The sequence below is a fragment of the Anas acuta genome, chromosome 6 (genome assembly GCF_963932015.1).
Source record: "Anas acuta chromosome 6, bAnaAcu1.1, whole genome shotgun sequence".
NCBI lineage: Eukaryota > Metazoa > Chordata > Aves > Anseriformes > Anatidae > Anas > Anas acuta.
The window spans coordinates 37,824,551-37,847,912 of NC_088984.1; the positions used below are offsets into that span (position 1 = coordinate 37,824,551).

General features: G+C 37.7%; 1 protein-coding gene and 1 long non-coding RNA gene across 6 annotated transcripts in view; one reads left to right on the plus strand and one right to left on the minus strand.

Moving 5' to 3' along the window:
- Positions 1 to 673: 673 nt before the first annotated feature.
- Positions 674 to 23,275, minus strand: GTF3C3 (general transcription factor IIIC subunit 3). 5 transcript variants are annotated; one of them, XM_068686596.1, is made up of 20 exons: positions 22,982 to 23,275; positions 22,412 to 22,514; positions 19,859 to 20,052; positions 19,325 to 19,448; positions 18,642 to 18,833; positions 17,990 to 18,155; positions 16,743 to 16,890; positions 14,906 to 14,978; positions 13,771 to 13,863; positions 12,629 to 12,732; positions 11,894 to 12,065; positions 11,233 to 11,435; positions 10,526 to 10,627; positions 9,679 to 9,814; positions 8,818 to 9,055; positions 8,293 to 8,483; positions 7,165 to 7,289; positions 4,535 to 4,687; positions 3,503 to 3,640; positions 674 to 1,993 (listed from the first exon to the last, which is right to left on the minus strand). In XM_068686596.1, exons 1-19 carry the CDS (start codon positions 23,078 to 23,080, stop codon positions 3,518 to 3,520), a joined length of 2,739 nt encoding a protein of 912 aa, XP_068542697.1. In that variant the 5' UTR covers positions 23,081 to 23,275; the 3' UTR covers positions 674 to 1,993; positions 3,503 to 3,517. The 5 variants fall into 5 exon arrangements, with proteins under 5 accessions (XP_068542697.1, XP_068542698.1, XP_068542696.1 ...); XM_068686597.1 differs by lacking the exon at positions 674 to 1,993 and having other exon boundaries at positions 2,968 to 3,640; positions 13,771 to 13,860; XM_068686595.1 differs by lacking the exon at positions 674 to 1,993 and having other exon boundaries at positions 2,968 to 3,640.
- LOC137858606 (uncharacterized) overlaps positions 22,802 to 23,362 on the plus strand; it is a 34,841-nt gene continuing 34,280 nt past the window's right edge. Inside the window, exon 1 of the long non-coding RNA XR_011097879.1 lies at positions 22,802 to 23,047. This is a non-coding gene — a long non-coding RNA (uncharacterized lncRNA). The remainder of the gene's footprint in view (positions 23,048 to 23,362) is intronic.

Consider the following 23,362-nt stretch of genomic DNA (forward strand, 5'->3'; position numbering starts at 1 on the left):
CCACCTCCACAGTGCCCTCAGGCAAACAGCAATCAAAACTGTAATCTAGTTTTGCCTGGTGTTAACTCAAACTGTAATGACAGTTGAAAAAGTCTTCTGGAAGAGCACTTACACTTTAACACTCTTGTGTTTTAATGAATGAATTGTATTTGAATGCATTTTTATTGACTGATTAAGAAGGTTGCCTGATGAGGGACACATGATTGTGACTTTGCCCTGTGCAAGAGGATGAAGCATGCTGCAACTGGCATGATGGCAGGACAATAAAGCTGACCACTCCCAGGTTTCCTCTGCAGGAGTTTTTACCAAGGTACCATATACCTCAAGGGTATGGTTCTTCTCACCTTCCTTGCTCCAGAATCCCCTGCGTCCTTTAGGGCAATGCATATACAGTTACTTTGTATATCGAAATGCCAAGTCTGATTATATGCCTGTGGACATTAAACATGGTATTTATGTTTGTGTAGTAATGTTTTATTCAAGATTCAACACATCCTCCTGCTTCTTTTAAATTTGTTCAGCATTTATGGTGGAAAGCATTAAGATACAGTGTAATTGTAATGTATTACTGTATCACAGTCCCTCTTGCCTTTAGCACTAGCTTAAGGCTAGATTATATCTGCTTTAGCAAGTAACACAACTCTGTGCGTTGAATGAAGAATGAAATAGCTGGTCCAGATGTCCAGGATGAGTTTTGGGTTGAGTTTTACTTCAGATTTAGCACCAAATTACAGAACTACAGGAGCAACAATTAAGAGAGAACTCCAGGGTGTCCATCCCAGACCTTACAGTAAGAAAACTTGGAGTGATCTTTGTGCTAAGGCAACCATAACCATGAAACAAACAAAGTAATCATACTGATTAAAACCAGGACTTTTTCTTGGAACAATATAAATTAAAAGCCTGTATCCCTTTGAAAGCCACCAAACAAGATATTTCTTTCCAAAAACTTTGGGGACAACTACTGTATAAAACCCATTCAAACACCAAAAGTACATGATACATGACGTCTTGTAATTCTTTTCTTTAAACACAATAATTGCTAAACAGTCGGATAGTGATCTAGATAAACATACATATTTTCTGTACACATCTCATGTTCTGCATTTTGGTGTTTCCCTAGGCAAGACAATTAACATGGGCTATGCCTGTTTAAACTTATTTTCATTGGGGAGTTCACATTTATATGGTGTCTGTTTTGTCTCTCTTTGTGTGAAGTCCAGTCTTCTCTAATGTCTGTCACTGTTGCACAACAGCAATGTAACATATTTCTTAAATGGTGTAAAATCTAATTGTGTGAAATCTAATTAAAGACTGCCTATCTTATAGCCATTAATGCAAGTTGGACATAGAAAAACAATATTTAAGTCCTATCTTCATTTATAGTTTTTCTCCACAAACATTCCAGAAAGCTCTAGATAACTTACTTGTGACTTCCTCAAGACAAGCAGCATCTCTTCCTTCCAGACACTCAGAATTGTTTAGTGCAGCCGCTCTGAACACTGTTTGCTAGCAATGTGAATTTTCCGGTCCATATTGACTGGGTTTATTTAAATGCAACTTTCTGTTATTTAGTGCTTAAAGACAATTTAGAAAAAAGTTTAAAAGCATCCTGAGTGTATTTTTCCTTTTTTTTTCCCCACAAATATTAAAAAACATACCTCCTAGATTTACAAAACTAATTCAGAGTTCTAGCAGCAGCTATGGTCAAAAATAAAGTAATTTGTAGTAATACCCTAACACTGGTCAATTTCTAGGGCAATTCTTAAAAAATAAATTACAAGAAAAACAACCTGCCAAGTCTATTTTATAAAATACACAAATAAGAGGATTCTGAGTATTTTATATACAGTTTTGTAAACAGAGTAATGCAAAGGGAACCTGAATGCTGGACCTCTCTGGCTTCTGTTTTCTAAGCATTAGTTCAATGCTGAGGACTGTACTTGCTAGAACATGAGAAGCCTTTTTCATGTGAAGGGACAGAAGTCATTCACTGCAAGAAGAAAAAAAATCCAAGGGGTAAGATGTGCAGAGCCCAATAAACAATAGGGAAAACTTCAATGGAGAATTTTTGCCCCAAGGTGATGCAGCAATGCTATGCTTGTACACACGTCACAAGTCAGCTCTAGTTCACGCAGCAAACAATTTGCTATCATGCCACAAAAAGTGATGAGGTATCACAAAGAATAAGAAATGAAACAGAGGTAACAGAGTCACTCTCCTCCTGCCCTTTATGATACTCCATACTGACGTATAAATTAAATAATTATTTTAGTTATTTCTGCAATTTTAGCATGAGTATTTAGTATTTATTTAGTATTATATTATTAAGTGTTAGGGCAGTGTTGCCTAGTACTATTTCCTAATAAACATGCTGTGCTTTTCTGAATCAGTGGGACTTTGTTGGTGTTTGTCTCTTGCCTTTGTATCCTCAGTAGGGCCCAGCACTTATCTACTGAAGAGGACATGCACTATGTTATTATTTAATGTTTGAGCTGAGACAAAATTGTCTTGACTTTACTGCTATTCTAGATAATTCCACAACAGTCATTTCTTAAGCATTGATTGCAATTGTGCAAAATGATTACAATACACAAATACACATAAAAGTGGGCTGAAAGCAAACAGCAGTAGTTAGCTGTGATACTGTAAGTAACAAGTGCTCAGGAGGCAACAGCATGGCTTGTTTTCTATTCACCATACTTTTTCACCCCTATTTTGCTGTAGTACAGGAACCTTCCTACGTATACATATAGCTATATTATCTTTATTATTCTCCTGCTGGGCTGGAAGCAGCCTGCTTCAACTACTGTATGCTACTGTTCAACTTTCAGAACTACTTAAAAATCTAGAACATTTGTAATATGTTTTCAACAAGCTGTATGATTTATTTTATTTTTTTTTTGCTATAAGCTATTCAGTAGCATACTTTTTTTTTTTTTACTGAGAATGAGTAAACAAACATCATTAACTTCAGAATTTTTATTAACAAATTCAAAAGAAGGACAACCATCACATGGATTTTAATGAAACAGAAATCAACCTCCTTGAAATAGAACAGCTGCTAGGAATATGAACTCCTAGAAAATACTGAACATTTAAAAGAGCTTGAAATACTGAGTTCTCTAAGGATTTGTATGAACCTATTTCCTTCTTTTGTATTAGAGTACAACCTCACTTGTAACTAGCTGTAATATTGCACATTGTTTTTCCTAAAGATAACACTGAGCTTCAGTTCTCTCTGTTTGATTCTGTACACGAAACTGAATATCAGATTACATAGTAGTTCAGAGAAGACACACTCAAGTATGTCAGCATCGTACCTGGAACAGACTGTTCCCATCTATACATAATACAGTTCAAAAGTCAGCAGTAGAAAAAGTCTCCAACTTATATACAGCACAAGCCACATCTTTGCCCACCTACAGCAAAAGCTGTATATAAAACCAGTTTCCCCAGCACTGTATAATGCAAGAATTAATACAAAGACTACCACTTCTACCTGCCACAAACTTCATCATACAACTGCGTAAGTATACAACATCTTCTGAGCCATTCTGATATTTCCACTGCTCTGATAAATAAGTGACAAGTTAAAGGCAGTATCTCTTCTCAAGTCTGTCTGATCAGTTTCTATTCCCTGTAAAAATAATAACAATAATAAATATAATTAATAATTAAGTTACCTATATGCAAAGATAAGTATAAAATTGAAACTTGAGTAGCAGAGTGTAATCAAATCACATACTCGTAGTTTGCATAGGCTTTCAGTTGTACAGAAGCAATAGTATTTCTTGTGCCCTCCCTCTTTGAGTTTCTGCCTGTTAATCACCAAAAAGTTATGTAATTACATATTCAAAACATTAGCTGTAAATTTGATAGACAATTCATAAACCAGAAAAGTTCTACTGAGCTTGTCTTTGTATGTAAAGTATTTGTTTCTGTAATCAGAATACAAATACTGCCTATGTCTTTTACATGGTTGAAATATTGCTGCTTTGAACACCTGGTGTTTACTAACACTAATGTTTCTTACTTTACCAACCCTTCCCCTTTTCTAAATAAACTCGTTATTCTACCCATGCATGTCAAAGCTAGGCATAAATTTTCTCCTATACCAAACTTGTAAATGTATTAGGATGATCTAATTCAGATCAGTTGCAGAGCAAATCCATGGCATTCCTAATCTGCTGGTTCATATCACTCCAGCATGCTGGTTTATAAAACAAAAAACTTCCAGTTATAAAATACTGCGTGCAATATATATTAAGTTCAGCTATTTATTCAGATCAAGTTTGGCAACCTTTTTTGCTGCAACTTCAAGCCTATTAGGAAATCCCTCAGAATACTTAAGTCTTTGAAATTCACACATGCAGAAGTGTGTATCAGGTTACAATCAGGTTTCCAGTGACAGGGAATCACAATATAAATAGTTCTCAACTACAGAGATCTTACGTACTTAATTAAACTATGGCTGAGAAATTAACATTGACCTGACTCTACCCACTACATAGAACTTACAAAGATACACTACCTCCAAGGTGGGAGGAGGAAGTTCAAGTACTTTTTGGTAATAGTGGATTGCCAGGTGCAGTAATCCCAGCTGGTGAAGACTACGGCCAAGGTTGTAGAAAGATTCTTGACATGGTCCACGTAGATCCAAATATCGGAAAAGGAAGGAAAAGCCCTGTACACATACCATGCACATTGTGAATGTTCCCATTAAGAAGACAGACAAAATATACTAGAGAAAAGATATTTAAATGTGGGTATTTGAACTTCTGATCCATGCTTTCCCAACATTCCCCCAGAAATCACATTTGATTGTTGAGACTGTGTAAAATGTACTGTCAGCCTCAGTACCACTGCTGGCAACAGGTGTGTATATATATGTGTAGATATATATTTTATGAATTGATCTCACAGTTATTTAGTATAGTGATCTATAGAACTAACTTGCTAAATAGATATGCAATATATACACACATACACAAACATAAAAGACCAGTTAATGTTCAGAAGAGCTAGCTGTCTTAAAAAACATGCAGCTAAAGGACAGGCTAGAGCAAGATCTTAAAAAAATATATGCATTAAAATGTCACCCTCCTCCATCAGTTATTTTTTTGTCATTCTTTGTGATTATTTTTTTAAACACAATAAACCTTCACTCCCTGTCTTCTCTTTGCCTTGGATAACAGAAAGAAATGGTTACACTCTACTTTTTGCTGAACTCCGTGAAGTTCTGGAATGTGAGCGTATTCTTGGTCTTGAGCTCTATGTATTTACTTCAATACCAATTACCAGGGCAATTACCAGCAGGTCATTTTCTAAAGTGGCTAAGAATAAACATCACTGAATAAAGGCATGAAAAAAATCATATATCCTAAGCAGAAGGCAAGAGTGCATGTTACTCGAAGCCAGCAGATGTTTTACTGCTATGTCCCCAGCAGAATTTGAAAGGGTGCTCATACCCAGCAATGCCACTGCAATGCCTTAACAAAACAAAGTGCTCTGTAAGCGTTAAACTTTTTTGCGTTTAGTTTAGAATTAAAATATATAATGATGTATGTAAACTATGTGACCAGCAGAATCCAAGGTATGATCTCCTTGCCAACCCTAGCCTGAATACCTGCTCCTCCTGTGGATCAGACACACAAGCAGGATCCCACAGGGACTTCGTGCCTACTGGGGTGCTGGTGGTCCAGAAGACACAAAAGAGGGCGATGCATAAAGTGACAGACTGATGGAACAAACTGGCCTTGCTAATATGTTGACATGCTGTAATGCCAGAGAAGTCATTTGCTTCTCGTCTGAAGGATGTCACTGCCTACCAGCTTCAAGTATTGTTCATTGATCAAGGTTTGTATGATGCTATTCAAACAAATGGCTGCCTCCCATATGGAACAAAAGGGAAAAATAAAGGCAAATACAGTATTATTTTATATTAAAATGCAGTGTTTTACTTTGCACTGAATAAGTCCTGAGGGAAACTTAGGGAGGATAGGTAGAAGAGAGGAATTCAGAAGGCAAAAAAAATGAAGCACACAACTTTTTCATCCTCTCCTGTGCAGCAATTTACATTTCATTTTACTATCACTTTGGAATACGATGATACCATTGCAAAGAGGCCTTTCTTTCCAGGGACCATGTTGGTAATGAAAGAAGATAGCTTCTTCAACTAATTCGTCATTTCTAATATTTCTAATGAGGAATTAGTTCAGACATTAGCAGCTAGCAATTGTAATTTAGGTCACCAGCACGTCATTGTGGCTGAACTATTAACTACAACAGGAGCAAGAGAGAATGCAAAAAAACAGTGTCATGAAAGTAAGTAGAGAAAAGAGAGAAAAGCAGGGAACTGTATCACTGGAGGGTAACATAAATAGGACGTTGTTCAATTACGTTAGAAAAGGAGAACGTAGCAGCCCAGGTAAGAAAGGCAAGTCATTTACAGAAAGAAGTGTCTAAATATATTAAAATTAGGCCAAAATCTGCAAGCCTAAAACTCTTTAAGTTGGATATTAACGTCACTGGTCTCCTTTTAGAGTAGCAAAGGACCTACAGCTTTTGTCAAAATCCAATTAAAAGCTACAGTGTTGCAGCAATTTTACAAGTCATGAGTGCTCAAGATCCTCTTCATAAGCTGCTGACTCTGAGCTCAGTAGCCACAGTAATTAAAAGGAATTCAAGTTAATGAAAAATACTGGTGGAGAGCACAGGAAATTGATTTCAAGATTCTGTTTGGGAATAATCAGCCTATGTTTTGTAACAATCTGACACACGAAAGAAAAACCAAGAGTAAGAAAGTTGAAAAACTGAGGGTAGCCTAGACTGGAGCTCATGAGGTCTTTATGTTAAGAGCTATACAGAATCGTCCAAAAGGGGAAAGAGAAAAAGACAACAGGAAAAAATAAACAAACAAACACCTTCTAAGTCTGGAAAGTTTTTTTAAACTATGCAGTTTATGAAAGTATGAGAAGATGAGATTCAGATGGGTGTAACTTTAGCTCAAAAGCATACTCACCTGTATTTACATTTCACTACTTCCCTCTTTTGAGATGAGTTACTAGTTATGAGAAGTTATTTAAACACAATATGTTGTTACCATCATTGTCTGTAAGATACAAAGCCAGGAAACACTATAGGTAAAAATTACTAACATACCTGTACTAGAAGAGCATGCCTTTTCAACACGTATTTCTGAGAAGCCATGTGGATGAAAGTTAATCCAATACAGAGACTGTACAAAGGTTCATCGGGCTTTGCACGAAAGGCTTGCACATACTGTCCTAAAAGCAAATAGCTAAATCAGGATGTTTGTTGCAAAAAACATTCCTTGTGAATTTAAGGATGAATAAGTAAATCTTCAAATTAGAAGTGCAAACTAAGAAAAGAAACAGTTTAAAATGCCTACTTAAAAATACACAAAAAACAAATACAGGAATTTATATACCGGATGTGTGGAGAATTACTGCTGTGTTCAACAGTTAGGTTTTGAAAGTTCGGTTTTGTTATTTTGATTAAACCATCACTGTTTATACCAGCTAGTTCTAGCTAAACCCTGGCTAGAATAATTATGCCCAAGTACATCAAATATTAGCTCCTTACCGACTAAAAAAAAAAAACAACCAAAAACAAAGAAACAAACAACAACAACAAAAAACATTATTTAAAAGCATGCAAAGATAAATGAAGTAGTGAAAGATTACTGTCCCTCGCACAGTGTGGCCCTTGGTTCATGACTAAGGCTTTGATGTATTACAGTGAAAACAAGTAATTATTACTACTGGACAGCTATGGAACATGCATACATAGATTTTATTTTAACAAAACCAATAATTAATTCATGGGGGAGACTGCATATTAACTACCTCTCATTTCTTCACAGTATAACTTCTTTTTGAGACGAAACAGGCGCATGCTCTATCTCCAACACATCTCAAGCGTGACATTTGGAGGGCTCATCTTAAAACAGTAGGTTTACTTCCATGGCCTACTTAATATGTCCAACCAACTTTATTTGCTGTTTAAGTTGGTCTGATTCTGTCTTTCTTGTTATTACCATCAGCCTTCAGTTATCTTTGCAAGTGGATTACTATTGCCACGTGTGCTAGACTTACCAGCTTAAGTTTTATTAGCCAAACTATTTAGTAATGCTTTGATTTGTGTACAAAATAATCAAACCATCAGGTTAACGCTATGAAGCCATGCATAATTTTCTGATGTATGAAGAAAGTCTGTAAAAGAAACACTGAAGTGTATTTGTTAAAATTAGAACAGTGATGACATTACCAAGAGCATGCTTGAAACTGCCAGAGACAAATGCATTATGCCCGTTTAGGACGCACAATGCATGATTATCAGGATTTTTCAGCATTAAGCGGAGACAAAAGCGATGGTGACGGACGTCCTGAGATTGCATGGTAACTTGATTGAAGATGTTCCACAGCTGAGGTTTATTGACATTTTCCATTACCATTATTCTATAGAATGAAACCCATACAAGAAATTAGTAAATGTTATAAAGTAAATACTATATCTGCAATAAAAACAGCCTAAGGGAATCAACACCAGATCAATGACTGAGGGAAAGTTGACGATGAAAGACAGAACAAAGGGTTTTGGCCAAATCAAACTACCTACTGGATTATTTTGGAATCTAAGGCTATCAGAAAGCTCCTTTTGTTTCAACAGGCTTATAGGTTTTAAGGAAGGCTGGAAAGCATTAGCCTGCCTCTTTCAGAAATCCAGCAGTATGACTACACCCTCAGGGGAAAGAATTAGAGACCAGACTGTTCGGCTTTGTCAATTCCCCACCTGATATAGTTGTATGCTTTTCTGAAGTTCTTGTCCAGAATTGCAGCAGAGAGCCCAAAGTATTCCAGCTCCTTGCGCTTTTGTCTATCATCATAAAATGAATAATACTCCAAAGAAGAATCTACTAGGAGCTCTGCCTCCTTGTACCGGGAGAGGTCACACAAGGAATATATAGCCTTCAGGAGGAGGTTCCACCAGTCATCCTTTGTCAGAACACTCGTGAGAACAGCAAAAATTGCTAAAAATATTAAAGTCAGTAAGTCCAGAAAATCGAGATACTCTTTTTTTAAACAAACAAACGAACATGCATATAACAAACTGATCTTTTAGGCAAAATAAAGATATTTATTTTTTTTCCCCCATTTAAGTGCAATTCCTTTAAAAAAAAGGGGGGAAAAAAAAACAATCAAAACTTGTGAACAAATGACAAAAAATACATGCAGTTAAAGCTGTAAACATACCACAGGAATGCATTAAAGTTACCCCTCTTCATCTACCAAAAAGTGCTTAAGAATGTGTAGTCTGGCTCAACCAAGTTCAAAAATCACACCAATTTGAAAACACGTATTTCTAATATTTTCTAGAGTTACAAGTATTATAGTTGGGCTGAAGGGAATGTTGGACCATACAAACTCTAGAGGTCCTTCTCAACCTAAATTGTTCAGTAATTTTATTATTTTTTTCTGAACGGGGATTGCTCCCTGATGTTACATTGTCTTCATTTTTGCTGCTTTCCTTGGCCTACAAATAAAACAATGTTAACATTAACTGCATGGATTTAACATGCAAAATAGTAACTTTTATTCCATTTTTCAGAACAAAGGGGTTCATCTTCTTGATTTATTTTTAATAAAACGTTACCTTTCGCATCACAATTTGCTGCCTCCTGGTCATCATTGTCAGAAATTTTATCCCTTGACACCTTAATAAGATAGAGGTGTCTCTCTCCAGATTTGGAACTAGATATCAAACACACCTGAGCTCTGCTCATTGCTACCTAGAAACAAATTTAAGGGCAGCATTTCAGATTACATTAACACATCCTACGTCAAAACCAGTTTCATTGCCAATTCATCTTGCTCACACTGTGTGCCCAAACAATCTACAGCTTAGTAGCACAACACAGTAAGCTAATGCGAGAGAACATGTCAGCTATTCAGATAGTGCAATAAAATAGTAATGACTCTAATGAAATGGATAAAATCAAGGCTGAAATATTCCCCTCCCTCACTTCCAAGTTAAAGAAAAATAAATAAAAAAATAACAAAACTACCACCACCACCACCGCTGTGTTTGCTAGCTAAATAAATTCTTCTTTGCTCACTAAGTAACAAGAAAAGACAGATTAAGTAACTCAAAAGGAAGTTATTGAAATACAAATTAGTATCTGCATGAAAGTAAATCTAAAGAAAGCATTATGGTGACTGTTAAATAGGTAAAAAGCAGCTTTAGCTTTTAGTATGTTCTACATATATTCAGAAACAGAGAGCTATTATGAACTATACTCACAAACAATACTGTTCTGCACATAACAGGTAGCAAACAACAGTATTATGGGTCCCTAGAATTAACAGGCTCCCTGCAAGACTTATCTAACAAAACTATGAAAACATTTGCATAGTTTTCTTCCTGGGTTTGTTTGTCCCTTGTCCTAACCCAACTCATGGATGACAAGTTTGTTAAAGCGAAACTGCATAAACTGGCTTACCTTCAACAGCATCGCCAGCATCGTAAGCAAAGTGTCTATGTAACCGTACATTTTGCCTTGGGAATACAACAACGTTGAACGATGGAGGAGCAGCTTTAATTCCTAGATGTTATTGAACATTATTATTCAACCACCCACAGAGAGGAGTTTATAAAAACAATTTTGACTCAAAAAAGAACTAATAGGTTGTAAAAGCTTCTACAGAGCTGTAATCCTAACCACCACACATACAAACTCTTTAAACTGCCCTGCAGTGATTACTATTTCAAATTCCTAAATTTCAGAGAGACTGAGCATCTCTCTTACTCGTGGTGATAATGCTGCTGGAGAATGGATATACATGTAGACCTTTGCTAAGACAGCACTTACAATCAGTAGAGGCCAAACCACTTATCTAGTCTGTATGTAGCATCTGCTAATCAACTTGATAGAAAGTCATTGGTGTCAAGACTGGTTCTCGGTGGCCAAAAGGTTGTATGCAACATAAATTAATCAGGTGGGGCATTATAGTGACAAAATGGTCAAGGAGAAAGAGCCATGAGGACTCATCCCTGATATCCTATAATGAATCATTCACTCTGCTGCAAAAGCTCACCATCCTATAGATAAGTATCAATCCCTGGCCCTATCTAGTTGGTATCTTTGACGACTACCATAGTTCAGCAAATAACACATCATAAACTGGAAGTACAGAGCCCCTTACTCACCTGCTGAGCAGCATTAGCATCCTGAGCCAGTGTATCTGGATCATACATGGGTTCCAGAGCCTCCAGAGCTTTTTCAGGCCGACCCAGTTGCTGCTGAAGTGTTGAAAGTGAGATTCGTGCATCCAGATGCAATGGCGCAAGATCAACAACTTTGGCATAGCTCTCTGCAGCACGCTCCATGTGGCCCAAAGCCTTCAAGCATTCTAAATAGAGCATAAACACCACCACACACTTAAATGGCAGAAAAAGAAGATTCGTTACAAGCAAAATAGTTAACATACTTTTCAGATGCTTTTCCAGTTAAAACCACTCAAAATATGAATTATTAAAGTGAAAATATTCAGAAATACACACTGATGCATCTATAGTTTAACTTACAGCATCATCAGTTGATTCAGGATTGAATGGAGAACAGATGCTGTTCACTTAGATGAAAATAAAGTATTTTTAGGTGAAGGAAATTTCAGTCTGTAAGAAGAACAAGAAAACCCTCCATGATAGGGCTCTCATAGTAAACTTCAATTATAGTTTTGCAAATACTAATTATTGTTCAACACGTGCATCTAAATTCCAGTGATCTTAGATAAAGTTCTCTGGAAATGCTCGGCACTGTCCTATCACCTCTCAGAACCACATGTTCAGCAACCCTGCTTCTTCTCACCTGCATGCCGAAGCCAGACAACAGCCAAGTTGTATCGTTCAGAACAGACAAGGGCACTCAGGAGAGGCAGCGCTGAGTTGTATTCGCCAACATCCAGAAATGCCTCTGCAACGTCCAAATACAAGTCACCCATTTCTTCTGGATTTTGTTCTACCAGAGTGGTCAAGAGTGGCTTTAAAAACAACAACAAATAGTAAAAACACAAATAAACAGCAATGCCACCACTTTAAGATCTGGTTTTTGGAAGCTCACCTTTTTATGCTGTGATTTTTATTCTACTTACATTCTGAACTACACTGCCTTTTTCTAATGTTAGTTTAAAAGTAAAAAATAAAGATAAGAATTTCACAATTGCTGAGTAAGCCCTATTTGTCTGTTCTAGACATTTCACATCTTACCCATCCATACCTCTCATAAGAATGGTCTTAGGATTTGGTAGGGCTTTAAAACAAAGTAAAGATATGTTCCTTAGTGTTCAAGAACTTTGCAATGTCTGTCACAGCACAAAGGCAGTAATTTACTGTGCCTTAGTAAGGCACACTTCCAACTGAATGCAAAACATATAAGGACAAAAAGAGCATTTCTGTTATTAGATGTTTGCTAGGTGTCTGTCTTGAGGTGGGAGGAAAGCAAAAAATCTCCACAGCCTTCTCGATTATCTCAGTCATATGAAGACAGCAAAAATCACCTGCTTTGTTAATTTGACTTTGGATTTCTGAGTTGATTTCTACTTACATTGAGTGGCTCTAGGATGTTCAGGTGCACCAAACACACCATCAGCTTGACTGTGATATCTATGGGAACCCCCTCAGGTATGCAGCAGCTAACCTTCTCCACAGCTGTGAGAAGACAACAAATTTCTTTCTGAACCCGTATGTTTTAACAAGTATCTCCCATAGCCCCACATCCCCTCCAGGCTATGTTGAGCTACGATCAAGAAAGTATATTCTCAATGATTAGCAAACGCTGGTGTACACCTGCCCTCTTCCCTTCTTTTGTATCTTCCCTGATGGTTGGAACAACTGCTTTCTACTGACTCTGATCCTTATTATTTCATCTGAAATATCACGTGCTATCAGTTTGCACCAACTTCAACAGCAAGATCCTGTAGGATGTGTTTGGAGCCTTCCCCCTCTGTCTTAAAATGTATTTGTTACATAAAGCTTTCCTTTAACAATGTAGGCACCTCTACTCTCTTCTTCTTGCTTTCTCAAGCCCTGTATGTCAGGGACCTGGCTATATACATTGTTAAACAGTTAATCTACAAACTATTACATAACACCTAAAATGAATGCAGTCTGATGAGAATGCAAGCATGAGACAACATGCTAGCAAATTAACGGTCACCCAGTAAAACTATACTATCGTACTTAACTGCACATGCAGTCACTAAACATCCTAAACTACCCTGTTCAAGTTCTCCCTTCACCTTAATTCTTACACTGAAAATTGAAAGGGTGACCTAAGAAAACCTAAGAAACCTAAGAAAAACAGTGATTCCCAACTTAAGGCTTCCCTATGACTTTCTACATCCACATCCAATTACTGCATATTACTGCATGCAGTTTAATTCATCATTCTCTGAACATCTTAATGCCCAGCATGAGAGCAGCTACTCACCTGCTACTATATTCATATAAAATAAAAAAATTCATTTTCAAAATGGGTAAGCCCTGGGAGAATGCTTTGACTTTGGTGGCTGGTTGGGTTAAAAGTAAATATTGAGTAAAGACAACAATACACAAGGAACCTTTTCTAGACAGCCCTATTTTCCTACTGTTCGAAATCTTTCATGATTTTGCTATGACTGCAACCTGATTCCTGAGAATATGATCAGTTCATAGAATTGTACTAGATTCAACAACTGAATTACTTACCTGCAGTGCTCGATTCAGCAACTGGATGACTTTGGCTGTCAGTCACTGCCTCCTCCTGGCTTTCTTGAGTTTCCACCACTGATGCTGTATCTTCTTAAACAGAAACAGTTTACCCTGAGTAGCACTGGCTAAGCCAAAAGTTACTTAATTTTGAATCCACATTTGACTGGTAGCTTACTCTTTTTTAAAACTGAAAAGTTTTAAAAAATTGTTTTGAAGGACAGCAGAGCAAGAAGCAATCAAAAAAAAAGTTTTAAAGCAACAGGTGGTGGGGAACCAAGACCTTCTGTAGTTTAGCAGCTTTGTCTTAAGAAATGATATACTTAGATAACTTGCCAATACCGTGTTTTAATTCCCAGACTCATTACAGTTGTGCTCCTTGTAAGTTATCTGTTCCTATCAGGACAGCTGTTCTGAACACCATGTTCTCTGATCATCTATATTTTCATCTACTCCACTGAAGTAAAAAGCCAACAGAAGTATCTTAAACCTGCATTAGGTTTGGCCTGTACTGCTGAAACAACCGACCAGCTGAATCATAGAACAGACTGCCTGCGTAAGAGTTGGCATGCTGTGATCATTCTAAAGCCCAAACAAAAATACATTCAGACTTGAGCAATGGCTTTCATAAAGCTGATTTCTCAAAGACCATCTATTTTATTCAAGTCACAATTACAGGCTAATATCCCTAGGTATTGGTACAAACCACAACATTTAAATGTTTAACAACAGAAGTAGGATTTAAGAAGAATAGTTTCAGGTCAAAGGTTGATATTCTTGAGTATAGATGCCACTAGGTTTATCTGATTTTTTTCTGGAAGCTATTTAGCTAGCAGGAATAACTGGCCTGATGTGAACACTCAAAGGAATGTTTAGAACTTTAAGAGGCCTCCAATTGCCTGGAGAGCAGTCCTTGTCTCTAATGAGTCACTGGGGCTAATTGGACATCAGAGTAACTCCTTATAGAACTCCGAGGTCATGGTATGTAACTCATTAAAAACATGGAAGAGTTTGAAAAGAGAAAAGCCTGTCATCATGCATCAAAAACACTCTCAGGAACTGAAAAGGTAACGGAAAGAAAAATGTCACATTAGATGAACGGAAGGGTCATACTAACCGCTAGTTAACTACTTACCTTTTTTCTCCTCAGTAGGACACTTTTCAGACACTTTTTTTTGCAATACAATTCCTGCAAAATCAGTAATAACCTAAAACAGAAAAGTAACTCATATCATTCTAAAGATTTAAGAGATATACGGAGTAACCAGTCTACATGACAGTTGCTTTAGACATTACAAAAGTTTTCTGAAGGAAAGTGGTATTCATTTCACTTGGGGTTAGGTCACTAGTATCGAGTTTCATCATTTGATGTCTTTTTTTCCACTATTTTTGGACTACTTAGATGATCTAATCAGCATCTCTTTAGCAAATAAAAGTTACTTTCATCCTACTTTGCTTTTTAAATTAAAATAATAATAATAAAAATAAAACAACAACAACAATAATAATAAAACTTTTAACTTCTTTTATATCTTTCAAAAGATAGAAAAAGAAAGCAAAGCACCGGGTAAGTAGCTAAGCTCTCCACAGATCTTTCCAAAGTGCTCCAACGCTCGCTCAGCCTAACACACTGCAAGGAAACTGCAAAGGCTGTCTCATTTAAAAAAAAAATTAAAATAACACTCACATCTACATACAGAGTTGCTTTATAGCAACCCTGGTCATACATCATGACCTCAATAAAACTAGCACAACAGAACAACTAATTAAAAAAATTAAAATCAAAACCAGACTGGCCAAGACGTTCACTTGCCCATAAGGAGGTATGAGAGGGGAAATGCACAAGTGTTAAGGATTGCTGGTCTAAGACCCAATGTGATTGGGTATTTTTGTTCACGAATTGTAAAGGAAATATTTAAGTCACTACTGTTGCCAAGACCAGAGTGATAAATGAACACAGAGTACATAGCCTTCAGGAGAACAAACATGACTGTATTAAGGTAATTACTTTTAAAAGGTCCAGTTAACCAGCTAAAATACACACTCAGCTACCTGGGAGCAAGAAACATCACAGGAACAGACCTGGGAGAATAATCAAGAAGAAACATGGCACAGTTCTACAACTGAGCACTATATTAATAAATCTGGTACCCAAATACTGTGTACACAGGATTGACTGATTTTTAAACTAGAAAGAGGTATAGACAGAAGAGTCAGTGGAATCGCTTGCAGGCTAGTAATACTTTATACTGTCAGAGAGAGATCTAAATAAAATCTTAGGTAGGAAAGAAAAAAAAAAGAGGCAATTAAATACCAAATTTTACAAGGAGAAAGTCCCAATTATTAGTGGTTCTTCACTCTGTTTGGTTAAGTATAATAATGGCCAGATACTTAAGATGTTCCTCTGAAAGCCAGATCAAATCAAGTAGGAAACATGCCTCAGAAGTGAGAGTGAATAACCACTAGAACAAATATGTGACCTTTGCCAATTCTTGATATCTTAGAGTGAAGTTCTAGAGTCCTTCTGGAATTTGTGCTTAATGTTTAAAGCAAAAATTATTAGTCATAACACAGGTATGCCAGATAGAGCACAAGGGTCTGCATTTGAAGCATCAGACCATTCAGTGCCACTATTTTAACCTTCACCTTCGAGAATTCCTTTTGCTGGTAGTACAACAGATACCCAAATCAGGTTGTAGGTCTCTTTTGGCTACTAAGGTTATGGCAATTGTAGAGAAGGAGAGAAGGGACCCCAAAACATTAAACCTAGAACAACCCCCTTCTGTTGATTGCCCCCTTCTGTTAACTTCAATGCTGATTACTACAGAACTAATAGGAAGCAATCAGTATCTGATCATCTCTACCACTATAGAAATATGACCATATTTAAGCACTACAGGAATACAAACTACACATTCTGACTGGCATAGAGTTGATGAATACAATACACAAATGCATTTAATTTTCCATACCGCCAGTGCTTTGTCATACTGTTTGGAGGAAATATATAATTCAGCTGCTATATTAACATCTTCCATAGAGACAAGACTCTGGTGTTTAGTAAAGGCTTCTTCTATTATCTCGATAGCAGAGGTGACATCATTGGCTTCATAATAACTCCTATAAAATGCAGATATGAGACATTAAGCATTTCAGATAACTGATAATATATACTTTGATCACTGCCAAGAGGCTTTTCATATTTCTTTGCCTTTATGTTTTCTTTGTCTTTTTGAAAATATCTTAATTAGGGAGAGTAAATTACAAAAGATGGTGAGAAAGAAGGTAGTTTTTCTTTCCTTAAAACTTTTGGCAATTTTAATGTATTTCAAATAGTTACCAATAATCCCCTATATATTCAAACAATCCCATATATGTTGGGATGTTACAGGAATTTTCATTCAGTATTCCTTGCCTAAAGCCAGGTTATCAATGATGTGTTGCATTAACCTAGTTTTACAAAGAACTCCAATAATCATATTGTTACAATACACTTCTCGCATTTTTGGTGCATTTCACAACCAAAAAAATCAAAAGACTTAACTGTCTTTGAAACAGTCCAATGACAGGTTTCTACAGGTTATGCATGAGAAAGCAGAGGTATAAAGCAATTAAACAACTTACCGAAAACTAAGATTAGAGAGCTACACACTTGAACCCAAAGCCTCCTCTGTCTCAGGAAAACTTCTGTGACCTGATCTGCTCTCATTAGCAGAACAGCAGAAGGGGCAGAGATGATGACCAGATGATGGTAGAGGGGATGAAATTTACTCCAGGAACAACTCAAACTATATATAAACTACACCGCGTTGAAGACTGCATTTCAGATTTAATACCTTGTTTCACTCAGACTTGCTGGCAAGGAGATTCCAGGTCTCTAGCGATATTGTACAGATACAATTGTATACAAGTGCAGTATATTTTTGTGTGCTGTAGGTATGTTTCCAGTAAATAGTATTTGCATTTTATTCTCATACTCTAAAAGAACCTTTCTGTGATGATGCAATGATCATGCACAGGATAATTCCCACATTTCAGTCTTTGGAAGCATCACAACACATGTGATGCATGGGTGCATGTTTGTATGTGGTCATTCCCAGAAAAATCACCTGCATGATTTCAGCTACACACCCAGCTTGAATCACCCAAAGAATTTTTAATAACAGCTTTTGAGAAACTCTGGGAAACGAAATCACACTACTTCTTAACTCCAACTTACTTTGCCATGTCTCTAGCCAACTGCATAAAACGCTCTCCATCAGAGGGAGACAGGAGATTCAAAATACGCCTATAGCCATCCATAGCATTCTTATGTTCCCCCAGCTGTTCATACAGGCTTGATCTCTCCCATAGGTAACGCACGTTGGTTGGGTCATACTTCAGAGCTGCAACAAGAAAAAGCATATAAGTACCCAAGATTAGAAACAGGCAGTAACAAATTTCATATTCATCTACTTGATTACTCCACTGCCAAAGCCCTGGCAAACACCAGCAATTTTTAAGTTGACAACAGATAACAGAAAAAGCTGTATCAATAAATATCCTGAGGAAAGCAAACCAGACTGAAATGCAGGTACGTGCTACCAGAAATAAATTCAGCTAGGACTCTCTTTTTCTTCTCCAAAACCATAAGGGTAACATCACTCGCCTACTGACAGAATATTAAGGAACACATCATTACACGCACGAGCTTTTTGTAAGAAAGGCCATCCTATGATAAAGATTCCTGAATCTTTTACCAAAGTCTGGACAGAAGTACCAGAATCTTAGCAAACTGAAGAAACTAAATTGGAAAGCAGGAGAAAACAACACAACAACTGCCATTAGCACCTAACATTTACTTTAAAATATTAAAATTGCTGCTACGTTACCTTTTGTGTAGCAAAAAACAGCCTGTTTAATATTATCCTGTTCTAGTGACATTTCTGCCAGTCTAACCCATTCCTCAGTGTCACTAGGATTTAAGTGAGCTGCAATCAGTTCAAACTGTAATGATTTCTCCATATCACCCTGGTCTTCATAGATCATGGCAAGAGTGGAAAAGGGCTCATGAGCAAGAGGAGCTACAAAAAGAAAGAGAACAATTAAGAACTATTGTTTTAAAACCTACTTGAATACAAGAAACTTGTCTTTCTTCAAACAACAGATACCAGAATTAAATGAAACATCAACATTATTGTTTCAATTCAGAAAAAAAATGCAGATAAGCTTCCAATTCCTTTTTTATAAATCGTTAAACAGCCTGACTAAACAACAACCATTTACAGCATTTTTTCCACTCTAGAAGTTATGCCAATAGCCGTTTACACTTTGGTTGTAGTTTTACAAAGATGGAAGTAATCTGTGGAAAGTGGCAAAATTAGGGTAACAGTTTCTTCTCTAAAGCAAAATAATAACATAAACGCACTGCAGATTCTTAATTTCATGCTAATTACACAATGACATTCCTTGTACTGAGTATTTTCATAATCAGTGAAGCCACACTGAATTTCCTAATGCACAAGACCATTTCACCCCACTCTTAAAGCCAGGATTTTTTAGCATTCTAAAATACCTTGTCGAATGATTTCCATGCACATCAGAATAGCCTCCTCACGTTCTCCTCGTGCGAACCTGATATTGGCCTCTCCCATCAGACCTCTCAAGGCACGAGGAAGTTTGCTGCGAGGTCTTCTCTCCTAAATGGAAAAGGGATATTGATATTTTTTATCAATGATGCAGCTGTGCCCAAATACAGAAGACACCAATCACACTTGTGCTTTACACAACCTAATAACGAATTATTTAAGTGCTAGCAATATCAAAATGACCGACCAAAATACTTGCTAATTTTCATAACTGACAGAATAATTCTGATATCTAAAATAAATAAAATCCAGACACTGGAAAAATTTACTTCATTATTTTTGAAAGTTTCCAAACAGTACTCTTCTAAAAAACAAAGACAGGACGCCAACACAAGCAGAAGTCTCCTACACAGAATTATTATTACAGGCAAGTCTCTCAGCATGTAGCTAAAATCATGCAAACTGGCCTTTACTACATTTTGCAAGATACAAAGAAGTTACACAAAAGTTTAAATACTTGCCTTCATCATTTTCTTGGTCTCTCGATTTAGGACCATCTCCAACACAAAAACATCTCCAGCTGTGGGCTGCTCAGGAGTTTCTTCTTCCTCTTCTTCTTCCTCTTCCTCTTCGTCATCGTCCTCCTCTTCATTTTCCCCAATCATGGATGCAAAGACTCGATGAACAGATTTACTGACGCCATCTGCAGTTTCTCCTGGTTGAGAAAGAAGCAGAAAAGGCTTATAACAATCAAAAGCACACACTGCTTTATTAGGACAAGTACAGAGAAAACAGAATTCTTCATAATTAGTAGCCCACTTTAAAGAGCTATTCTGTAAGAAAAAGACCTACAGAAATGCAGAAGAGCTTCTAACAACCTCCTTGGTTTTCAAACACTGGGTTATTCATCACCAATGCCTGGTATTCCCAGCCTCTAACATTTTTTGGATATTTGATACGAACAAACATAGGGATGAACACACAGAACGAAGCAATAGTTTATTCAACATTTTTCTCGATCCATACAAGAGGAGCATATTAAGTAATTTTCAAGCACTGAACTGGTCAGATGGAATAAAGCTTCTCAGTTGAAGAGGCTGAGTAGACAATTACACTAAACAATAACGCAGCAGACAATTTTTAGAAATAATTTAAAATAAGATCTTCTATCCGCTCTATCCATGACAATGAGTACCTTTTCACTTGTGTAAATGCAAAATCCACATTATTAACTTATCTTCAGAAAAAGAAATAACAAAATTCTTTAACATAAATAAATGTATGATGCTATATGTCCAAAATAAATATGCTTAAAGCATATAATTTTAGACACATTCACCTTTTTTTTAAAAAAATTAAAACCTTTAATTACAATCTTAACCCAGGGTTATAACTGCCCACAAGTTTATTTCAGTGCAAAAAGAGACTAAAAGCAATCATTTTTGCTTCGTTTCTCTTCATCCGCTAGCCATCAAAATAAATAGTGTTGGAAGATTTCAGTTGGAGGATTGGACATCGAAAGATTTGATAGAGGCACACAGACAGAATAATGCTGTGACTGAAAAATAAACCTACTATAATTTGCCTATGGACAAGAGTAACTTTGGCTACTACAGCTGGGTTTATACATTTGAAAGTCTTCAGAACATATTTGGTTATTTTTATTCTGACTAAAAAAGATTAATGTCATTTCTCTTTTATTTCACTTTCTTTGATTGTAGATAACAGAACACCAGCTCTGAAAATCAGTGTATCAAAAATGATTTTAACAATGAACTTTTCTATCATTTTACTTCTGAGTTCTACTAAAAACTCTTTAAATAGTGATAAATATTATCAATGCATCCTTGATTCTACAGACTTCTTGAGACTTCTGTGTTCTCCATAATAAGAGAAAAATTAGCGCTATATTATTGGGATATATTTTCTCTTTGATAAAGACTATGTATATGAAAAAATCATGGGCAGAATACAGAGCAGAATACCACAGCTTGGAAATACTTCAGAGGCATCAGTAAAAGGCATCACCAAGGCATATGTAAGGTGAGACAATTTAATCCTATTTTGATATTTAAAAGAAAAGGAAAAAGAAAAAAAAAAAAAAAAAGAGGAAGAATTGAGTCCAAGAACCAAAACAAAGAGATCAGGAGTCACACTTTGCTGTTTCATAGTATTGGCAATGCCACAAGATACGCCCTGGCCAGTGTGGGAAGTCCATATTTACCTCCTGAAGTCCTGGTGTCTGAAACAGACTGCAGTGCTATAAGGCCCAGGCTCAAATCCAGAACCTGAAGCATGGGATCACCAAGCAGTGATACAAACTAAAAGTGCTACTCCTACTACTTCCTACAAGTCCTTTCATTATGGAGGAATACCAAAGAAATTAAGGTTATTTGATTAAGGGATCTAAGGAGACATTACCATCACAGTAACCTCACACAGAAAGCCATCCAAGGAATCCATCACCAGGAATATCTGGCAGAAAAATAAGGGAAGAAATAGACCCAGGCCCTCTAATCAGTACAGGAGATAACTGAGCAGGAAGGGAAAAAAAAAAATAAAACATAACAGCAAACAAACCCTCTTTTTAGCTACTTTATTTTACTTTTTGGATGACAGTGCAAGTAGGCAACACTCTCATACAGTCAAATCAAATATTCTGAAACACTCAAGTCTCAGCCAAGAAGGCTAGCAAAGAGATAACCACAGAAAAAACAAAACGCAGCAAGAAGACTTTCTGAGGTGCATTAAAAACTTAAAATGTATTTGTAAGTTTAGATAAAGTAAATAATAGGGACCAGATGGTTAGCAAACCAGGAGGGGAACAAACGGAGGTATTCCCAGAAAAAAATGACTGCTTGGCCATATCTGGTCCTTTAAAGACACTTAACAAAGTTAAAGCCTAGAAATGAATGGGAACGTCCTACAAAGGCATACACTGTAACAATGTGCTTCAGTGCCCACAGGTCTGAAAGAGCTGACAGGTGTTTATAGAAAGCCAGCTATTAAAGAGCAAATGGATTCAACCACCTTTAAAATACATTTTTCACGGACATGATCACGTTGACATTTACCCTCTGTTTCATCCTGACTGTGGGATTTCCCAGATGCCTTTCTGGATGAAGATGGAGCATCGATGTCTTCACTGTTTTCCTCAGCAGACGCATTTTCGCCGTCCTACGCGTACCAACAATATCATTGATCAGCTCCGCAGTGCGCCTCATCCCCGTTCCCCCTAACCTTTACAATTAGCATTTAGACTATGGGATTCCAGCTTTTGCCCTGCAAGGGGACACAGGTGTGGTAGGCGCTGTATTTTTAAACGAATAAACCCGGCACCGTTTGCTTGAAGATATTTCTATTCTTATCTAGGCGGTGACCACTGACTACTGCCTGGAGAGCCCCCGTTACCAGCTGAGCGTTACGCTGAGGTAACACGAGGCGGGGAACTGTACAAGGAGGCCATAAACGCGTGAGGACACAGGACGAAAGCTCCAAACCCAGGCGAGGAGAGGAGGGGAGAGCAGAGCAGAGCAGAGCCTCCCTCATGGCTCGAGCCCCCCCCCCGCCCGCTGCGGCCGCCCCCCCCCCGGCACGCACAGCTCCCCTTCAAGCCCGGGGGGCGGCGGGGGGGCCGGGCCGACCTTCTCGCGGCTCTTGCGCTCCTCCCGGCGCCGCTCGAACTCCTCGAAGGAGATCTTCCCCTCCAGGTAATCGATCAGCTCCGGGCTGAAGCCCGACATGGCGGCGGGGCCGGCCGGGGGAGCGAGTTGCAGGCGGGACGCGGGTGCCGCCGCTGTGGCGCCCGGCCCTCCCCGCGCCTTCGCGCACGGGTTCCGCGCCGCCGACCCCAAATCCCTGCTTCTGCACCCCAAAAAGCGGACAGGGGGCGCCCTGCACCCCTCTCACTCCGGGAGGGAAAGTCCCCTTAGCTGTGGCTAAGGGAGAGCTGGAGCCCCCTCCCAGCACCCCAGGGGTACCACGCCAGGGGCTCCCCCACATCTCCTCCCCACAGGCAGCCCCGG